The sequence below is a fragment of the Eschscholzia californica genome, unplaced genomic scaffold, assembly GCF_041429995.1.
Source record: "Eschscholzia californica isolate CP2 unplaced genomic scaffold, dmEscCali1.0.p SCAF_5, whole genome shotgun sequence".
NCBI lineage: Eukaryota > Viridiplantae > Streptophyta > Magnoliopsida > Ranunculales > Papaveraceae > Eschscholzia > Eschscholzia californica.
This window is the reverse complement of record NW_028238472.1, coordinates 30455869-30475448: the sequence shown is the minus strand read 5'-3', so window position 1 is coordinate 30475448 and position 19580 is coordinate 30455869. Positions and strand designations below refer to the sequence as shown.

At 35.7% G+C, this 19580-nt stretch overlaps 2 protein-coding genes across 2 annotated transcripts; one reads left to right on the top strand and one right to left on the bottom strand.

Annotated features, from left to right (window-relative positions):
* Positions 1-2038: 2038 nt before the first annotated feature.
* Positions 2039-15870, top strand: LOC147538539 (kinesin-like protein KIN-7D, mitochondrial). Its single transcript, XM_086641376.1, has 25 exons — positions 2039-3170; positions 3305-3402; positions 3548-3637; positions 3838-3890; positions 5190-5255; positions 5375-5428; positions 5617-5676; positions 5819-5897; positions 5982-6049; positions 7619-7675; positions 7761-7865; positions 8759-8863; positions 9063-9170; positions 9280-9411; positions 9607-9786; positions 10935-11093; positions 11714-11854; positions 11944-12063; positions 12158-12208; positions 12401-12448; positions 12611-12757; positions 13717-14457; positions 15047-15179; positions 15367-15487; positions 15604-15870. The coding sequence occupies exons 1-24, from the start codon at positions 2824-2826 to the stop codon at positions 15450-15452; spliced, it is 3228 nt and encodes a 1075-aa protein (XP_086497502.1). The 5' UTR covers positions 2039-2823; the 3' UTR covers positions 15453-15487; positions 15604-15870.
* A 1167-nt stretch (positions 15871-17037) lies between these two features.
* LOC147538538 (uncharacterized) lies at positions 17038-19358 on the bottom strand. Its single transcript, XM_086644327.1, has one exon. The coding sequence runs from the start codon at positions 19114-19116 to the stop codon at positions 17170-17172; it is 1947 nt and encodes a 648-aa protein (XP_086500453.1). The 5' UTR covers positions 19117-19358; the 3' UTR covers positions 17038-17169.
* Positions 19359-19580: the final 222 nt, after the last annotated feature.

Sequence of the window (19580 nt, the reverse complement as noted above, 5' to 3'; positions counted from 1 at the left end):
CATTTATGGATTTGAAATGTTATTTTGGCCCAAATTTGCTTTTCTTTTAAAAACTTTTCAAATGATTTCTTATTTAGTTAGATAGTGTAAGAATGCTGAGCAATATGTTTGTATAGAGAACACCCTTTAATTTCACCGTCAAGGGTCGAGATGAAGTACACTTGTTTGATATAGACCTTGAAAGTCCTTGGATCCATGGATCATAACAAAATGCTAATAAAACCTCTCCATTTTGGTCTACTAGAGTATATCCAGTGACCAAGGTCAGTTGTATCAATCAAATTTGACGAAATTTTTACTCAGTGCTTCTATAGGCACCCCATAATGTTGCTTTAGGCGCTCTCGCCAAACATGTCATCCGACATTTCATATATATTTATTACTGCTATATTCTGGATACCTTAACTTTTCGGTATTTTACTTATTGTTTATTTTCTTTTGTTTCATTTTTTTCATAAATGAGTTGTTTTATTGAGAGATATTTTAATTTCTTTTTTTTACCCTTGCAATTTCTTTTGTTTCCATTTTTCTTAAATTAGTTATTTTATTTCTAAAAAGGCACGATTATCTTTTTTTAAATCGGTTATTTTCTTTCGAAGAAGGACTATATTTTCAATTTTTGGAAGGACTTCTAGACAATATCCTTTATTAAAAATGATGTTTGTCCGAGTCAACGTTTTTTTTTGGGTTTTGGTATAGGAAGAGCATTTTTAGCAAAGACAGTGCATTAGATAGGGCGAGCACTCTTTTTAGAATAGGGAGGGATGAACATTTTTTTAAAAATATCTCAAATTTATACTTTGGTCCCTCCCATCAAATTCTTTTGGACCAAAAGAGAGACAAGAGAGTATCCTCATGTTCGACTAAAAACCTTCGAGAGAGAAGAGAGAATCTTGTTCGACCTAAAACCTTCGATCAAATCAAAGAGAGAGAAGAGAGATAAACATCCTGAAAAGGAGAAAAGCCCTAAAAATCAGTTTGATTCGATCAAAAATAGAGATATAGATATAGAAACCTAAACCCTAGATGACTAACACAACACTCATCTCCATAGAGAGTTTGTAATTCTTGTTATTGCTTGATTTCTCCATAAATTTTTAGGGTTTTAACACTAATTAAAGTAACTTTTGAAGATATCAAGTATCAATGTTGCAATGAAGAATACAAACAAGGATGTTACTCAAAAAATATATAAGTGACATTTACATAAAAATAAATTTCGCTTGGCATAAATAAAAATTCATGAATACCAACTGAAACTTTTAAAAAAGTTCGGCCAGAGCGGTTGAAAAAACAGACTAATTTGAGCCATCTTAGCCGAAATTTATTGCTATTTTCAGCGGGACCAGCCAAAATTTGTTATCTTTTTCAATCGGCCCAACCGAAATTTGTCATCTTTTTCAGCCGTTGCGACCGAAATTTGTTGTCTTTTTCAGCCGACCCTAACGAATTTGTTGTCTTTTTCAGTTGATCAAACCGAAAATTCTTTATGAAAAAAACGACCTAAACCCCTTAAAATTTTGTTCAACCATAGAGGAAGACAAGAAAATGATATTTCTTTACCTGAGACATATTATCTTCATTATAAATGTCTTTGTTTAAGTCGATAACTCCGTTTAAGTCGATGGGTTCGTTTGAGTCGATGTCTACGTATAAGTCAAAGGAATCTTCTTTCTTGATGTAGGTCGCCTCCTTCATTAGCGGTGGTTCCTCATCCATGAGATCTTGACACATCATTAAAAGCTCGAAACTAAAACTATAGTGATGGTAAATTTTGCAAGTTTTTTAATACTAATGGTGATGTTGATAGTAGTGACGATATTAGGGTTTTGGGTTTTTATGTGAGAGAAACTACAACTGAATAAAATATTAGATTTATTATTAATTTTTATCTAAGTCCTTCTATTTTGGCACTATTTATTGAATGATCCTTATAACGCCCTCCTTAAATTAATTTGGTAAAGAAAGAGCAAATACATAAATTGACCTTTTTAACGCACTGCCTTTACTAAATAGTGCTCTTCCTATACCAAAAACCTTTTTTTTCTTTCTGCTTTATTGTATAGATATTTTCCAATAGAACTTGTTTCCTAGATCTAACGGCTAATATTGAGGCGATTATTAGTTCAGATGTTCCATTTACTAGTTGAATATTTGGATTTGAGTATTTGCGTTTAGTTCGGGATATGGTAAGTCACAATAGACTTATTACCGTTTTTATATTTTTTTAAGTTCAAGGGTTCAACTAACTTTCTCTCTCCTACGGTGCTTTTAATGTTTTCTTCCTCTCTCTCTCTCTGAAATTTGTCGCCACGGTTATTCCCGCTCATTTTACATTCGGTTTTCAAAGTTTGTATTAAAAGCGCGGGCATTTTCTTCCCTAGTTTAATCTGCCAATCCCTACTTCCACATCAGCATAACGCCACGTCATTTTCTATTTTTAATTGTTTCTTCGAAAAAATAATTCATCACTTCGTTAGCACTCTTCTCTATCTTACGATTCTCACCGGTTCTGTTTTGGGGATCTATTTCTCTCTCTCTCTCTCTCTCTAACTGCAACTTTGAAGAACAACGAAGGAAGACTCTCTCTTTCTCTCTCTACTTTCAGTTTCTCTCTCTAGAACATGAAAACGAATTGAAAGGTAAAAACAACCGAAAAGGGGAAAAGGATCTTAGTTGTTTCATGTTGCTCTTTTTTTGGTCTTTCAGAGCATGTGAGAACTGACAAAGAGATTCTCCTTTTGTTTTCTTCTCTCTCTCTATCTCCTATTTCTCATTTTTCCTTGGAGAAGAGGAAGAGATTGAAGTTTGAACGATTAATTAATGGCGTCGTCTTCATCGCGAGGACGGAGTAGTTCACCGTTTAATCATCGGAAACCATCAACTCCTTACTCATCAACTTCTTCATCTTCATCGCTTATCAATGGAAGAAGCACTATTCCTCGTTCTGGTTCATCTTCTGCTTCTTCATTATACGGTTCTGGAAATGGTTACTCTAATAAATCGACCGTGTCGGCAATAAATCGAAGTCGGAGTGATTCGATTTACCGTAGCTCTAGAAGTCGTACTCCGGTTCATTTTCCTTCTGCGGAAGAGCTTATTGCAGAACCAGTTGATAGTTCCAGATCTGGAGATAGTATTTCGGTTACTATTAGGTTTCGACCATTGAGGTATAATAGTAGATCTGATTAAATTTTGGTTGATCTGTTGGTTTTAGTATCATATCGATTAGAAATTGGGATTTAGGGTTGAATTGTGAGTTAGTATAGTAGACTAATCGGATTGATGAATTTTGTGGTTGTAGTGAGCGGGAATTTCAGCGTGGAGATGAGATCGCTTGGTATGCTGATGGAGATAGAATTGTTCGCTGCCAGTATAATCCGGCAACGGCATATGCATATGGTATCACATCTTTATGATTTGAAGTTTGAAATCGTAGTTTCCATTGAAATAATGTGGAACGAATATCAACTCATGCCCTTTCACATTTTACTAATTGTATTATCCCTTCTTCTGCTATTTCTGTTTGATTTTGTTGTACAATCAGATCGAGTATTTGGACCTGCATCCAATTCTAAGACTGTGTACGAAGTAGCCGCTCGACCAGTAGTCAAGGCTGCAATGGAGGGAGTAAATGGTATTATTATAGCTTATTCTCATATTTTTTTAGGGCTAGATATATAAATGCCAAATTGAACTTTAACGGGAACAATTGATGGTATCCTCCTTGGATTACCCTTGCATTGAGATGTTTGCTAACAAAAACTCGAAGAAGTAGGTTTTAGACTATCAGATAACAGGTGTAAAGAATGAAAACTTTATATGTTTGTGCTGCAGGAACTGTTTTTGCCTATGGTGTTACAAGTAGTGGCAAGACACATACTATGCATGTAAGTACCAAATGCTCCTAAAGTATAGGCGTGTGAATATGACTTGTTTTCTGATGTTATAGTGAGAGATTATGAATATGCAATGATACCAACATTTCAATAGGATGTTGGTATACTACTGTTTGAGAAAAAAGATTAATCAATTTTTTTCTAAAACTACTACTCAGATGTCTTTACCCCAGTATTGATAAATGTTAAGTCTATAATTTTAATTAATGAACACTCATCTCAGTCAGACGCGCTAGCAGATATAATAAAACTACACTCTTTTGGTTTATTCTCCAAATCTTTACCTATTCTGTTTGACTATTTATTTGATATCATTTTACATGCAAATTATCTTGATTATACCTTATAAGCAATTCAGATTAGAATATGGATACACATCCCCAATAATTGAAGTGGTCATTCAACTCCGCGTAGATATCAGCTCTAACATTGAGATATAATATTGAGTCATATAGCTTGTAAGGCTCCATATTTATGTGACATTAATGGAGGATAGTGTCAATTCAACTCCGCATAGAAATCAGCTCTAACATTGAGATATTATATTGAGTCATATAGCTTGTAAGGCTCCATATTTATGTGACATTAATGGAGGATAGTGTCAATTCAACTCCGCTTAGAAATCAGCTCTAACATTGAGATATTATATTGAGTCATATAGCTTGTAAGGCTCCATATTTATGTGACATTAATGGAGGATTGTGTTAAAATCTTGAATTCTACCATGTTTGTAGAAGTTACTATAACCTCTCACATGTTGCTTCTTCTGGCTAGAGTATACTCTACAAACGTCAATTCTTCTATTACAATTTCACAAAATGGAACATTGTGTTAAAACATTGAATTCTACCATGTTTGCAGAAGTTACTGTAACCTCCCACATATTGCTTCTTTTGTCTAGAATATACTCTACAAGCCTTAATTCTTCTATTCCAATTTCACAAAATGCTATATCGGGTAAATTTGAGAGCACCAATATAACTGCCTAGAGCTTGTTTGGTCACATGTGTTTCAATTTCCCGTTTGTTATATCCAAAGTCTGGCACTCTGGCCTTATTATAGGCGTAGCTTCATTTCCATGTGATAGTTTTTTATCTGTACTATTTGGGTCTGTAGTTGCAGTCTTGCTGTCGATGTGCATCTTTTTCTAGCTAAGAAGCTTATTAAGTGTATATCTTTAAATCATTAATTGATTCTCCAGAAATGTTGAAGTATGATGAGAATTATAATGCAAAGTAACATTTCGTATCTTCTGCTTGTTTCTAAAATTTCTTCATTAATCTTTTTAAGGGGGATCAAACCTCTCCAGGAATTATACCACAGGCCATCAAAGATGTGTTCAGCATAATCCAAGATGTAAGTTTCTCTAGCAATTGTTTCTAACATATTAAACTCTACTTTTATTTGGTTGTACGTCGGTACGTGTTACTGTTCATGTTTTTGTGGACGCTATCATTGTGTTGTTCTCCTTGCAGACTCCCGGGAGAGAGTTCTTACTCCGTGTATCATACCTTGAAATCTATAATGAGGTAAGTAGTAATACACAGAAGAATAAACACTTTTTAATTAATCACAGATGCTTTCCTTTGTGTTTCGAGCTCTTATCCTTTTAAGTTTTATGTATTAGTATTTGAATATTTAATTTCAACTCTACATTTTTTGAATACTTTTAGCACATTCAACTATGCCATCTGATGAAGAGTTATTCTGGGTCCAGGTGATAAATGACCTGCTGGATCCAACAGGACAAAATCTGCGTGTTAGAGAGGATGCACAGGTTCGAAGCTAAAACCTCTAGAATAGAAGAGTTGATGTTTTCTCCCCTAGATGACTCCAATGAACAATACACTTGATAGTTTTCCTGTTTTTTATTTTATGAAACTAGTCATGTCTTAATTGTGGTACCTGAGATTTTACAGGGGACTTATGTTGAGGGCATAAAGGAAGAAGTGGTTTTATCACCCGGGCATGCACTTACTTTCATTGCATCTGGAGAAGGTATTTCCTAGAAATTTCTCTCTCATTATATGTATGTGTATGTATACACATATATAACACTTCTGCTAATGTTTATTATGGCAGAGCATCGTCATGTTGGTTCAAATAACTTTAACTTGTTCAGCAGCCGGAGTCACACCATTTTTACTCTGGTACATATCTTCTAATGTGGAAGTCTCTTTTACCTTTATTTTTTCAAGTGTGCATTACCTTGTCAGGGTTGCTTTATTACTTATATATCATTCAGTTTTGAATTCTTATTGGAACATTTTGGGATTCATCTCCCCAACTTCCCAAGTTATTAGGTTCATCTATTAAAGTCAAAGAGATGGTCCTTTTGGGAGATATGTAGGCTTCTTTGTTAAGGGCAGACTAAGGAACAAGAATTAGTTTTGTAAAGGACCCAATATAATTTTTCTTGATGGTTTATCTGCAATTGGCCAAGATTAGACTTGTCTTAGTTTGCTGACATGACTTGTTTAGTATGTAAATGTAGTTCAAACAATCTCCATAGCTTATTAGAGTGCTGTAGTTGCTACTTCTCAGTCATTGTAAACATTGCAATTGCATGTATCTTTTAGTCAACTAGGTCCACCCGTGGTTGAACATTAAATTTTGGAACATCAACCACTCTTTGCATTTGGTGTTGGAGTCCCTCCTTAAATAAAAAGGATTCCTAGTTGGAATAGGATTTCCCTTATTCCTTTTTTGGGTGAAATAGAAGTTTCTTTCAAGCCTAAAAAAGGAATCCTATTTCTATTGGAATACCTCCTTATTTATTATTATAAATAGGGAATGAAAGGGAAGAAATTATTCATACTTTCAAGTCAGAAAGTATCCTCCCAGTTGAAAGAGTTACCAGAGAATCTTTTCAGATCATATCCTCTCAGATTAGAGAGAGATAGAGGTCAGAGAGATGAGAACAGAAAGAGGTCAGAGAAAGAGAGATTTCTGAACTGGTTCTTTCAAGAGAGATTGAAAGAGAAGAATATTGGTTTGAAGAAAAGAAGATTATTAATCTTGTGAAGCAATTTAGTTTGTGGTTATCTTCTTCAGCCTTTGGTAATCTAGGAAAAGAGTAAGAGATTTCTATTTCTCTGTTTTCTTGTTCAGTTTATCCACCATAGTTTTGGTGAAGAATTCTTATCCAAGAGTGTTTCCACACATCTCGAAGAATGGGTTAATCCTCTATTTGTTTAGGGAAGAGTTGTTATCCAAGAGTGTTTCCACACATCTTGAAGAATTGGTTAGTCCTCTATTTGTTTTGGGAAGAGTTGTTATCCAAGAGTGATTCCACACATCTTGAAGATTTGGTTACTCCTCTATTTGTTTAGGGAAGAGTTGTTATCCAAGAGTGTTTCCACACATCTTGAACAATTGGTTTATCCACCATAGGTTTGGTGAAGAACTGTGTAACCAATTATGTAATCATAGTGGAAGTTTCTGGACTAGGTCCCGTGGTTTTTTTACCTTCTATCTTGGAGGGGTTTTTTGCCACGTTAAATTATCTTGGTGTCTTTGCTTTTACATTCGCATCTTTTATCTTCATATTCCTGAACAAGTTAATTAGGTTATTTTTCCTAACATTTGGATCCCCCTTTCTTTTTTTAGTTACCGAGATTCTTCTTCGACGCTGTGAATCTGTGATATTCTTACTATATCTTCTAGTTATTTACCACATTATTTTGCTTTCTAATATGTTATATGATTTATTCCATCAGATGATTGAAAGTAGTGCTCATGGTGATGAATATGACGAAGTGATATTTTCTCAACTGGTATGTGTGAGTCGAGATCAGTTTTCAGATTTAGAACAACTCCTTTTTCAATCATTAATAATCTTACTTTTGTTTGCTGTTGTAGAATTTAATAGATCTTGCGGGATCCGAGAGTTCAAAAGCTGAAACTACTGGGATTAGGAGAAAAGAAGGATCCTACATAAACAAAAGTTTGTTAACTCTTGGAACTGTAGGTGCTACTTGCTTCTTTCAATTTGAATCACTGCTGTTGTATAGTTTGTTGTTACTTTTGTTTTTGCTCGTTCTGCATTTTTACTGTATGTATGTGTTAGTCTCATAGATGGTAAGTTGATGTTTAGCATATCTAAAGGTATAGCAAAATTTTGTATACCTGCTGCTTGAAACTCATTCCTGAAGTACTCATTTTATCCCTAAAGTGCTTGCTTATGGTGATAAGTAGAAGATGGTATGCTACAAAAGTTTCCTCTGTTTGTGGTGCATGGAACTGGGATCTTTGCTACCTAGTGCCATAATTTGCCTTGTTTTTCGGGGAAGTGATGTTTCTCGAGGATTTGTGTTCAAGAGACTGGTGGGCCTCCTAACAAGCAATGCTTAAAAGGGAATTTTAAGTGTACACTAGACGCTATTTGTCATTTTACATATTTCGCTGACGCCTTACTGTTACCTTGGTGGATTGTTGTTCGTTGTTTATTTTCTATATTTAGCTTTTATTTATACTTCTTTTTTCTCGTGTTCTATAATCTAAAATCTGTTGAAAGTAATAAAATTTTAAGTTGCTTGAAACATTAATTAGGTTTTGAGCCTCAAATAAGGCTTGCTCCTTGCTTGTACCTCTTTTGTCTGTATACAGATACACGCAAGACTTTCTTTAATTTCTTGAAATTACTTCCTATAAATTACATTTTGCCTTAGGCGTTCATATAAGTTGGCATAAATTGTCGACTGTCAACTACATAACTTAATGGGCTATCATAATGGTCCTCTATCAAATAATTTTAACTATGTATATCACATGTATTTTTATCTGCATTATTAGTTTCACTATTAAGAACTTAAGATCGTATTGTTAACTGATTGTGAGTTTGAACTTCGAATTTGAAGGTAATTGGCAAACTGAGCGAGGGGAAAGCATCACATGTTCCTTACCGTGATTCTAAGCTAACCCGACTTCTACAGTCTTCGTTGAGTGGACGTGGACACGTATCAGTGAGTTCTCTCGAACTGCAGACATTATGTTTCCTGAACTTGTCTCAGACCCTAATATATTGAGTTGTGCATTATGCTTGTGAATCATGGTCTGATATTGGATATTTTTACCTTTACATTCTTTCTGTTCTGTCTATGTAAAATCATAACTTTATTTTTTATGCTGTTTTTTAAATTAATTTTAATCTGCTTTCTGCAGCTCATATGCACGGTTACACCAGCATCAAGTAACATGGAGGAAACACACAATACTTTGAAGTTTGCTAGTAGGGCAAAGCGAGTGGAAATCTTTGCATCTCGCAATAGGGTAAATGCAGCGTCTTGCTGTAATCTCAATTTGCAACAAGATTCCTATAGGACTTATCTCTTTTTAGGAAAAGATGGCGTTGGATTAACTGTTTATCTTGGTATTCTAGATCATTGACGAGAAGTCCCTAATAAAGAAATACCAGAAGGAAATCTCTAACCTCAAACAAGAACTTGATCAGCTTAAGCAGGGAATGGTTGCTGGTGTAAATCATGAAGAGATAATAACCCTGAGACAAAAGGTTATATTTTTTCCATATCATTTGGTTAAGATTGGCGTTAGTCATTTAGCTGATTGCTTGTGCTTTGCCTTTGTAACACCGTATTCATTATGTTTCTCAATCCTTTTTTATGATATTGCCACAAGTTCAGAACAAAATATTCTTAATCTTGGCATACGAGGTTCAGCATTTCTCACATTGAAACTTTTGGAACAGTTGGAAGAGGGTCAAGTAAAAATGCAGTCAAGGTTAGAAGAGGAAGAGGAAGCAAAATCAGCTCTCATGAGTAGAATCCAAAGGCTAACAAAGCTCATTCTTGTCTCTACAAAGAATAACATTCCTGGTTTGAGTGAATTACCCAGTCATCAGCAACACGATTATCTTGGCGACGATGATGTATGTCTCTTTTCCTTGAAATTATTTAGAGCTTGCCTTGCTCTTTTCTATAAATTCTTTGATCGAGCTAACAGTATTTTGAACAATTAATACTATAGGAAGTATCTGTAGTAGCATTAATCCAAACACAATGAAAATACTGGAGCATGTTGTACTGGTGTTTTATGCTGTATACGTACTGGGGTCATTGTTTACATCCAAAAAGTCCTTAGTTTGTGTTGGCTTCTCAGATGGGGTGAAAATGTGGAGTGTTATAGTGTACTTTTGTTCCAAAACCAGAGGAAAACTTTCGATTCGATTCCAACAGGGAGCCCATGACTAGGGAATAAAACTGCCACTAGACTGGAAATTCCAGTGGGTTCAATTTTTGCTATCATGGTCAAGTCCAAATCTTTTATACACACAGCCACCAACAGGTTGACGTTGTCAAATTTCTATCTGGGTATCTGATTGAATCCCAAGGGTGTGCTATAAGGGCCTGCTATAATTGTAGTATATCTGGTTGTGATATACATAGATAAAAATGAGCGAGACCTGATACCTCGTTTTTGTAAGGTTGATTTGCCTGGAAGTTCTGCTTTGGCTGTATTCAAGTGGTAAGACTATAGTTGGATACATATTCTGATACAATAAGTGACAAAATTTGAGTATAGACTTTGATTTCCAAGTTAAGTAGGTCCTTGGCTTGTTCTTATTTGAACAGGGCAATGCGTAGAACTGGGTGCCAAGATGATAACAAACGCGAGGCCTTTGGCTAGTGTGCTTGGGCACACATGTGAAGCACATAAAAATTAGTGTTTCACGTGCACAAATGCATAAATGTCATCTGCTAGTCAAATATAACAATAAGTCTATATTTCTTCAGACAAAACAAATAGTGCATATATTGGTTGTCAAGTTACAGTTGGCCCCTGGATCGTATATTTACGAATACATGCAGGGCACATAAGAAAGTGTCATGGGCATGAATGCACAACAGCGTAGAATCACAGCTTGCAGTCGATCAGAACAATTAGTGTAATTGGTTTTCAAGTTATAGTTCTCGAAGTTCTCCTTTGCCCATTTGTTCTAATTCAATCTGGAAGAAAATATATGATGCTTGATATTTTAGATAAAAAAATGCTGATGCTTCACCAAATCTTTGCCAGAAACTGGATATTCTTCGTGACGGTTCATCAATGCTTGGGGAAAGTGATAACCAGAAAGATTCTTCTGCTCTTTTTTCTGATTATACACTTGGAAGATCTTCCAGCAAGCGGGGCGAAGAACAATCACCACCCAGCAGTTCAGTTACAGATTCGTCCCAAGTGAGTGTAATGTTTTTAGACTCCTGCATTTGTGTATTACACCTTCCTATCGAATTGTGGTATTGTTGAAAGTATGATGGGTGGGGTTGTCTGTCTCACATTACCATCAACGTTGTGATGCAAAAAACTAGTGTATTGTTAAGGTTATTTCTTCAACATGTTACATGAGTTTTTTGTTGAGATAAATAATTGTTGTCTTTGTTCAAAAACGGAAAGAGATAAAGTAAAATACCAAAATAAGAAGCATTCAGACTAGATACCCTGAGGGAAAAGAATAAGAAAGTTAAATGGAAGAGGGAAAAATGTTTGGGTTGGGGATACTTACGGCTTGTATATAAGCGCACTGAAGTGTTTGGACAAGCTTCTAGTAAGAAAGCTATTTACTTTTCCTCTCATCTACATGCACTTTCCGTTTTTTGTTTTTTGTGTTTTGCTGAAGCCCCTTTTCTCTAATATTTCTGAAGCAAGTCTATGATAGGCATGCTATAACGTGTTCACTGTAAACGGGAGTATACTTCTTGACTTCTTGTCTGTGTCTACTTTCAGATTTTGACGTAATTTCTGGAATGCTTATTTATAAGTGTAACTTAACTCATTTCTTGTTTACCAATGGGGCACAGGCTGGAATTGAGATGTCAGATCAGATGGATCTACTTGTTGAACAGGTTAAGATGCTTGCTGGGGAGATAGCTTTTAGCACCAGTACCCTGAAGCGCTTAACGGAACAATCCGTAAATGACCCCGAGGGTTCACAGGCTCAGGTATCTACGTAAATATATATTTGGTTTTGCTCTGGCCTCCAATGGGCACACCAGTATTCTGAAGTGAGAAGACAAACATTTTGTTACAGATTCAGATATTAGAAAGTGAGATTCGGGAAAAAATGAAGCAAATGAAGGTTCTAGAGAAACATATCACTGAGAGTGGTGAAGCCTCAATAGCTAAGACATCCTTGGTCGATATGCAGCAGGTAGTTCAATTTCCGCAACTCGTATATTCCTTATCTACTCTGGATCTACTGGCTATTTTTACTCATCAGTGAACTGATTTCTTTTGCAAAACAGACAGTAATGAGATTGATGACACAGTGCAACGAGAAGGGATTTGAGCTAGAGGTGTGGCTTCGAATCTTCAAGTTTTTTTCATTGATATTTCAAAAGCAACTGCTTCCATTAAAGGGCATTGTATTTATTAAAAATGTTTCCCTTAACAGGGTTGTTCTAAATCCTGCTTAACGTTTTAACACTTTTCTTTGAGGTGCCTCATATCTGTCAGTTGGTAATATAATTGTTGATCCATGGATGCAGATAAAATCAGCTGACAACCGTGTTCTTCAGGAGCAATTGCAGGAGAAGGTTATATTTTTTCTATATTATTTGCTTTTTGTATCTTATATTCCAGTCATGGGGAACTGTCTTCTTTCATAAAGACATATTCAAAACATCAAGTTGTTTGCCCTCCACCTTTTCTTCTTAAGTTTTGTATTGCAAAGCTTGAATATGTTCCTGCTGCTTCAGTGTTCAGAGAACCAAAAGTTGCAAGAAAAAGTACTCATGCTCCAGCAGCAATTGGCTATGGTCAAGGGTGATTCATCAACATTATCTTCAGAACAATGTGCCTCTGATGAGTTCATCAATGAGTTGCAGAAGAAAATTCAGGCACAGGTGTGGCTAAATTTCAGCATAATACTGTCAATTTCAGCATAATACTATCAATTTCAGCATATACTGCAACAGAGTTCCAATGGGGGTGTACATAGATATAACCCAGTAACATGGAAGTACTAACTAATTTTTGTCTGAATTTGTTAACTCCGTCGTATCTCTGTTCAACATGTTGGTTCAATTTTGCGTAGGCTGGAGAACTTAACTATTTACAGAGAATATAGGATGTTAACCTAAGCAGTTGGTGGTGGGGATCAGCTTAGGATCGATCAGGGGCTGATCCTTGATAGCCACCAGTCTGAGCAACGTAACTTGGCTGATTTTCATTAACTCATACTGTCATACATAAGTATATATATATATATATATATACACACACACACACACACACGTATACAATATACATAGATTATCTCCCCATGCATATTTTTATAGCACATAACATCTTTATAGTAAAAAGAGAAGGGACTTTTTTATGGGATGACCGTTGGTTTGATGTTTATGATAAATCAAGCTGTTCATTTCACTTAACAATTTATATCAAGTGTAAGCAGTTCTCTGTAAATTGAGTGGCCTAGTCTCCAACAAGTTGAAGTTTAACTTAGGGTCCAGCTTGGGGTTGGCTCAGGCTACCCCATTTTCCGATTGCATCCCTGAGTTACTATGGTGGATTAGCCGGTCCCAGCTGCTTAGCTGTTAAGCGAAATGTGAATGGATAGGGTTTAAGCTGATTTTGATGAAGGTCTGTGTAAGTTATAATCATTAAAATGTGAATTGATAGGGTATAAGCTAATTTTGATGAAGGTCAATGTAAGTACAAATCATTTTCTAATTCCATTTCATATTAAGTAGCATAGAAAATATCATGTTTTGTTGCTTCCCATTACATACTTTGGGACTGAGAAACAGGTATATGTATGCTTTTTGCAGCTTATAAACTAGCACTTTGTTGTTAACAGGAGACTGAGAATGAAAAACTAAAGCTAGAACATATTCAGTTAAAGGAGGAGAATAGTGGTTTACGTGTACAAAACCAGAAGATATCTGAAGAAGCTACTTATGCTAAAGAATTGGCATCTGCCGCTGCTGTCGAACTAAAAAACTTAGCTGATGAAGTCACCAAGCTTTCATTACAAAATGCCCGACAAGCAAAAGAACTATCAGCTACTCAAGATATGCCATATTATAAAGGCGCTGGTATTCAAAATAACAATAATGCATCAAGTCGAAAATATTCCGAAACCAAAATGGGCAGGAGAAACAGGATTCCTGGTAGGGTTAATGAAAATCCTGGTACGGTTTATGATGAGGCTGAATACTGGAACCTTGAGCATGATGATATTAAAATGGAGTTACAAGTTAAGAAACAAAGAGAAGCTGCTCTTGAAGCAGCTCTAGCTGAAAAGGAGTTAGTTGAAGAGGAATATAGGAAACAGGCCGACGAGGCCAAGAAAAGAGAGGCAGCTTTGGAAAATGATTTGGCGAGCATGTGGGTGCTTGTTGCAAAACTTAAAAAAGAGGTTGGAGCTGTCTCAGAGTACAAATTTGATGGGATTTCTGGTCCAGGAACTGATGTTGTGAATGATCTGAGAACAAATGATATTGATAAAGATAACGGCATGAAAGAGTTAAGAAGTCTGGATACGACAAAACCAGTTAATGGTGATGCTATCGTAGAACCTCTCGTAGTCCGCTTGAAGGTAAAATTAACATTTTCATGTTTGATCATTTTTCTGGGTTAGTTTGCATCATTTGAATTTCTGGCTGTGTGTATGTGGCTCGTCTAATGGTTGATCATGACTAATTCCAGCTCCATTTAAATGAGACATAAATACGTCTCACATGGGCACCAAAATTTGGAATAACCACATGACTATTATGTCCCAGAGCAAAACAGTCAGATTAACATAAGTCAGGCTTAGGTGTGAGTCAGATTCATACACTAAGGGAAATCTAATACCAACAAACATTTCTCATTTTTTTGGAAAGGAGTAAGACTTAAAAGTGCCTTGTCAGTCTAAGTTCGAAAAAGCATTCCGCGTTGTGGCTTCATTTTCGTTATATCTGCAGTAGGATTATGATATATGATAGTTACCACGTGTGAGTTCTTGTTAACTGAATATAGACTGAATAATCTTGACCTCTGATTGCAGTTTCTTATTTTAACAAATTACGTACTCGTTCTTGTCGTCATAACGAGTATAAATGAAGCGATACACACTTGTTCGCTCGGAAGTTTGATACACGTAATTGATATCTTCGATTTTGATTGTATATCTATGCTTTTAGGCCAAGATGCAAGAGATGAAAGAAAAACAACACCTCGATTCTTTAGGAAGCGGAGATGGTAATTCTCATGTCTGTAAAATATGCTTTGAAGCCCCAACTGCAGCTCTACTCCTTCCGTGCCGACACTTTTGCTGTAAGCAACTCTCTCTCTCTCTCTCTCTCTCTCTCTCTCTCTCTCTATATATATATATATATATATCACACATATATATATATATATATATATATATCACATATATATATATATATATATATATATATATATATATATATATCTTCTATCGACATTGGTCGTCTGTATGACATGATATACTTTGCAGTATGTAAGCCGTGTTCGCTTGCATGCCCTGAATGTCCAATTTGCCGCACAAAGATAACAGACAGGATTTTCGCTTTCCCTTCCTAATAGCAGTTAATCTGCTCCAATGATTAAAACAAAAGGTCTGTATCAAGTTCAGTTCTTTCAACCGCTATTCAAAATACAAAATATTTCTCATTAGCTTACCATTTCTGACAATATGCATAAGGATCAGTTTAACCTTTTTGTTTTTTTGCAGGAGCTTATATCATCATTCAGATGTACGTTTATTTCTTCGTGCAATATTGGATGCAATTCTTTTATTACTTAGAATGTATGTAGCTGTCTCGAAAGGTACATTCATCTCCATCTCTCTTTTCTTTGTCTTCCCCTTTTAGGGTTGTAAAATAAGACCATGAAAAATGAAATAGAAAAGAAAAATAGCCAAGCCATTTACTTGTTGAATTTTTTTCAACTTCAGAATTTTGCTGTTCATTCATCAATTATAGAATTGTATGTTGTTGTATACTCTCTCTCTCTCTCTCTCTCTCTCTCTCTCTCTCTCTCTCTCTATATATATATATATATATAAAGTTAAAAATGACATTCAATAAATTCCATGAATGTAAACAGGATGTGATTGTCTGTAAAAATTTAATACCAAGCTGAGCGTAGGAAGTAGTAAAAACTAAATTGATGAATAACGGGTGTAGCGAATAGTCATCGATAAGAATTTGTTGGTATATGTCAGCTAAATGATATTAGAAAAACCCATTTTGACGAAGCTTTTATCCTAATTTACTGTCTAATTTGCATCAGTTAAATGAATTATCGTCTTAAAATCAACTGTTTGATTATTTAAAAAATTTGTTGAAGGCCCAAGTTTTGTTTAAATTATTCATAGGGAGATGAACTAAATCTTTTTGCTGCCTCTAAAGGCACCCCTTTTTTCAAAAAAGTTTTGGTCAGTCTTCACTGTTGGCACTTCTTGTAGACTTCGGACCGAGCAGTTTGAGGCCCATGGACCAGGCAGACCGAAGGCACTCGGACTGGTGGACTAGCCGCAGTCTGTGCTCTTCAAGACCAACACGAGATGGCCTAGTTCGAGTGCCTTCGGATTTGCCTATAGACTCACCCATAGATCTTATTGGCCAGTTTTACCATGAAAAGAAAGAGTACGGAAATCAAAGGAATTTCTTGGGGGTTGGAAATGCCTTTCTTTTTTCTTGTTGAAAGGGTTGGAATTTGGAAATGCTTACCATCTCCTAAACAAGTAAACAACAACCACTAAAAGAAAAGCTTCACTTTGACCAAAAAAAAAACAAAACGCAAATGTAAATCTGTAAAAGAATTAAAGCCCGTAGATGGAGAAAAAAAAGTAACCACTGAGATTTGGGAGCCCAAAACCTGTGTAAACCTTACTCTCAATCTACCTATTTAAACTCTGGGCATTATGGTATCCATATATCCTCATCATTCGAGGGGTGATTACGGATCGAAAAAAGCCGATGAGAAATTAGTTGGTTAGTGTTTTTTTTTTATCTCCGAAACTAGCTTGATGAAGTTTCTAAAATGTTTGTTCTCGTCAGACTCACCTAACAGACTGATTTGGGCCAATTTTGAGTCCATTTGAGAGCGAATGAGATATAGACAATGAGAATAAACTCCATCATAATCATTTAAAGTTTGTGTGTTTGTGAAGGAATTTTTGTTCAGGATGTTATTGTAGTCAGATATACCAATACATCAACATGGATTACAAAATCAAATCATTAATTCCCAAAAGGAGCTCCTAAACAAATTTAATAAAAAAGTAAAATTCAAATCAACCATCAATCTTACAAGGAGGAAGTGGATTTCCACAAAGGCCAGAGTTCCCCTTGAAAGCAGATGCAGGGATTTTAGCTTTATGAGGAGGTATCATTCCACTCAACTGGTTCATAGAAACATCAAACTCTTCAAGTTTAACTAAGTTTATTACCTCTGAAGGTATACCTCCGGTAAGCTTATTTCTTGATATACGGATCGATGTTAACTCTGTGGCGTTGCCGAGTTCAACTGGTATCTTCCCTGATAACCCATTCTTTTGTAGCTCCAAAGTTTGTAGTCTACTCAATTTTCCTAGTGAAGTTGGAATTGATCCTCCTAATGGGTTATAAGATAGTACTAGTTTCACAATTGAATCCATTCCAACTTGGGTTCCAATATTCTCATCAATAGGACCAACAAACAAGTTACGAGATAGATCAATAGAATTGTAATGACCTCTTGGTTCGTCCACTGATTTGGCGAAGATCATTCCTATTCCTCCTGTAAACTTGTTTGAACTAAGATCAAGATCCATTAGAAGAGATAAGTTCTTGAATTCGTTCGGAATAGTTGAATAAAATCCATTATTAGATATATTAAGGAAAGAGAGATTTGTCATGTTTCCTATCCAATGTGGTAACTTGCCACGTAATTTGTTACTTGATAAGTCGAGTGTTGATACAGACGAAGCCGACAACCATTTTGGAAGCTGCCCAACTAGTCCTGTATGAGCTAACTTAAGTCGAAAAAGATTTATCTTCGATAACCATTTTGGTAAGCTTACTAGACCCAATGGATTGAATGACAAATCTAGGTCTTGTAAGTTACCCAAGTTGACTAGTTGAGGAGGAAGTGGCCCTGATAAATGATTTCTTGAAATATCAAGAAACTGAAGGTTGGGAAGATTGCCAAAAGTTGAAGGGATTTTACCAGAAAAATGGTTGTTTGAGAAGTCTATACCAATTAGATTTGTAAGATTGCCAACGGATGGAGGTAACTTCCCCATTAGCTTATTGTTGTCAAGAGTCAACCATTTGAGGCTCGAGAGCTTTCCGATTGATGCAGGTAATCTACCCGTGAGTTTGTTATCAGATATCAAACATAGTTGAAGAGGAAGTAGATCGGATATCGAACTAGGAATGAAGCCTGAAAGCTTGTTTTGATTGAGATGGAGTTCTATTAACTTGACTAGTCCTCCAATGGACTCTGGAATGGATCTTGATATTCGATTTTCGGACAAGTCTAGATATGTCAAGTTCTTGAGAGAACCAATTGTTATTGGGATAGAACCAGAGAGTTCATTTCCATGGAAATCAAGTCTTTTTAATGAGACTAATTTCCCTATAGTCGATGGAACAACACCTGAAAGTTTATTAACGAATAGGCCTACCTCTTCAAGTGATGCCATAGATTCGAAAATGGAAGGTGGAATAGAACCAGTAAGAAGATTATCATTGAGGTAAAGCTTAGTGAGATGGTGAAAATTTCGAAAAGTTTTCGGTATTGAACCTGTGAATTGGTTAGTACCAAGGAAAAGAAGTCTAAGGTTTTTCAGTTTTCCAAGTGAAGGTGGAATATGACCCTTCAAGTTCTTGAGATTACTAAGATCAAGAAGGCGAAGAGACGAAAGATTTCCAAGAGATGGAGATATCGTCCCATTCATAAACGTGTCGAAAATGGAATCGTCCGTCGAGAACAAGCCGGGACGAGAGACATTAACGACCCGACCTGTGAGATCACAAGAAACACCATCCCATTTGGTGCAACAATCACTAGATATATTCCAAGTTGCTAGTAATTTAGTAGGATCAAAAGTGATTTTAGCCTTGAAATCAAGAAGTGCCGCTCTATCTATTTCATTACAAGCGTTAGTAGTAATGGTTTGTGAAGTAAAGATGATAGAAAAACATAAGAAGAAGACTGAAAATGAAGTGGGTTTCATGTGCAGAATTAAACTCTCCATTGAAGTTGCAGGTTTTGAATTCTCAAAAGAAGAGCAGTAGTATTTGTAGATGAGATCTGAAGTTACTATGAATGAATTAACAAATCAGAAATTAAGTTTGACTTTGATTAATTAACCTAAATGGAAGGATCATGTGGGTTGGATACACACAAAGATAAGAAAATCTTGATATTGTAGATTTAAGATTAAAATACTCCATGATCTTAAGGTAAGATTGAGTTTTCTATATGAAGGTTAGATTGACCCGGAACTTAACTAAAAAAATCATTCCAAGTACTTCATTATGACCAAGAAGTGAGCAAGAAAAGATAGGGAGATGCTAGAGAGCCCAAATTTTTTGGGCATTTTAGTGCCCAGCTGATGTGGAATCACTAAAAGACAAGGTTTTTTCAAAGTTTGACTACAGTGGGGACCGCTTTTATTTCTAAATGAGGAAATATGTCACCCTCTAAGTACCAATTTCT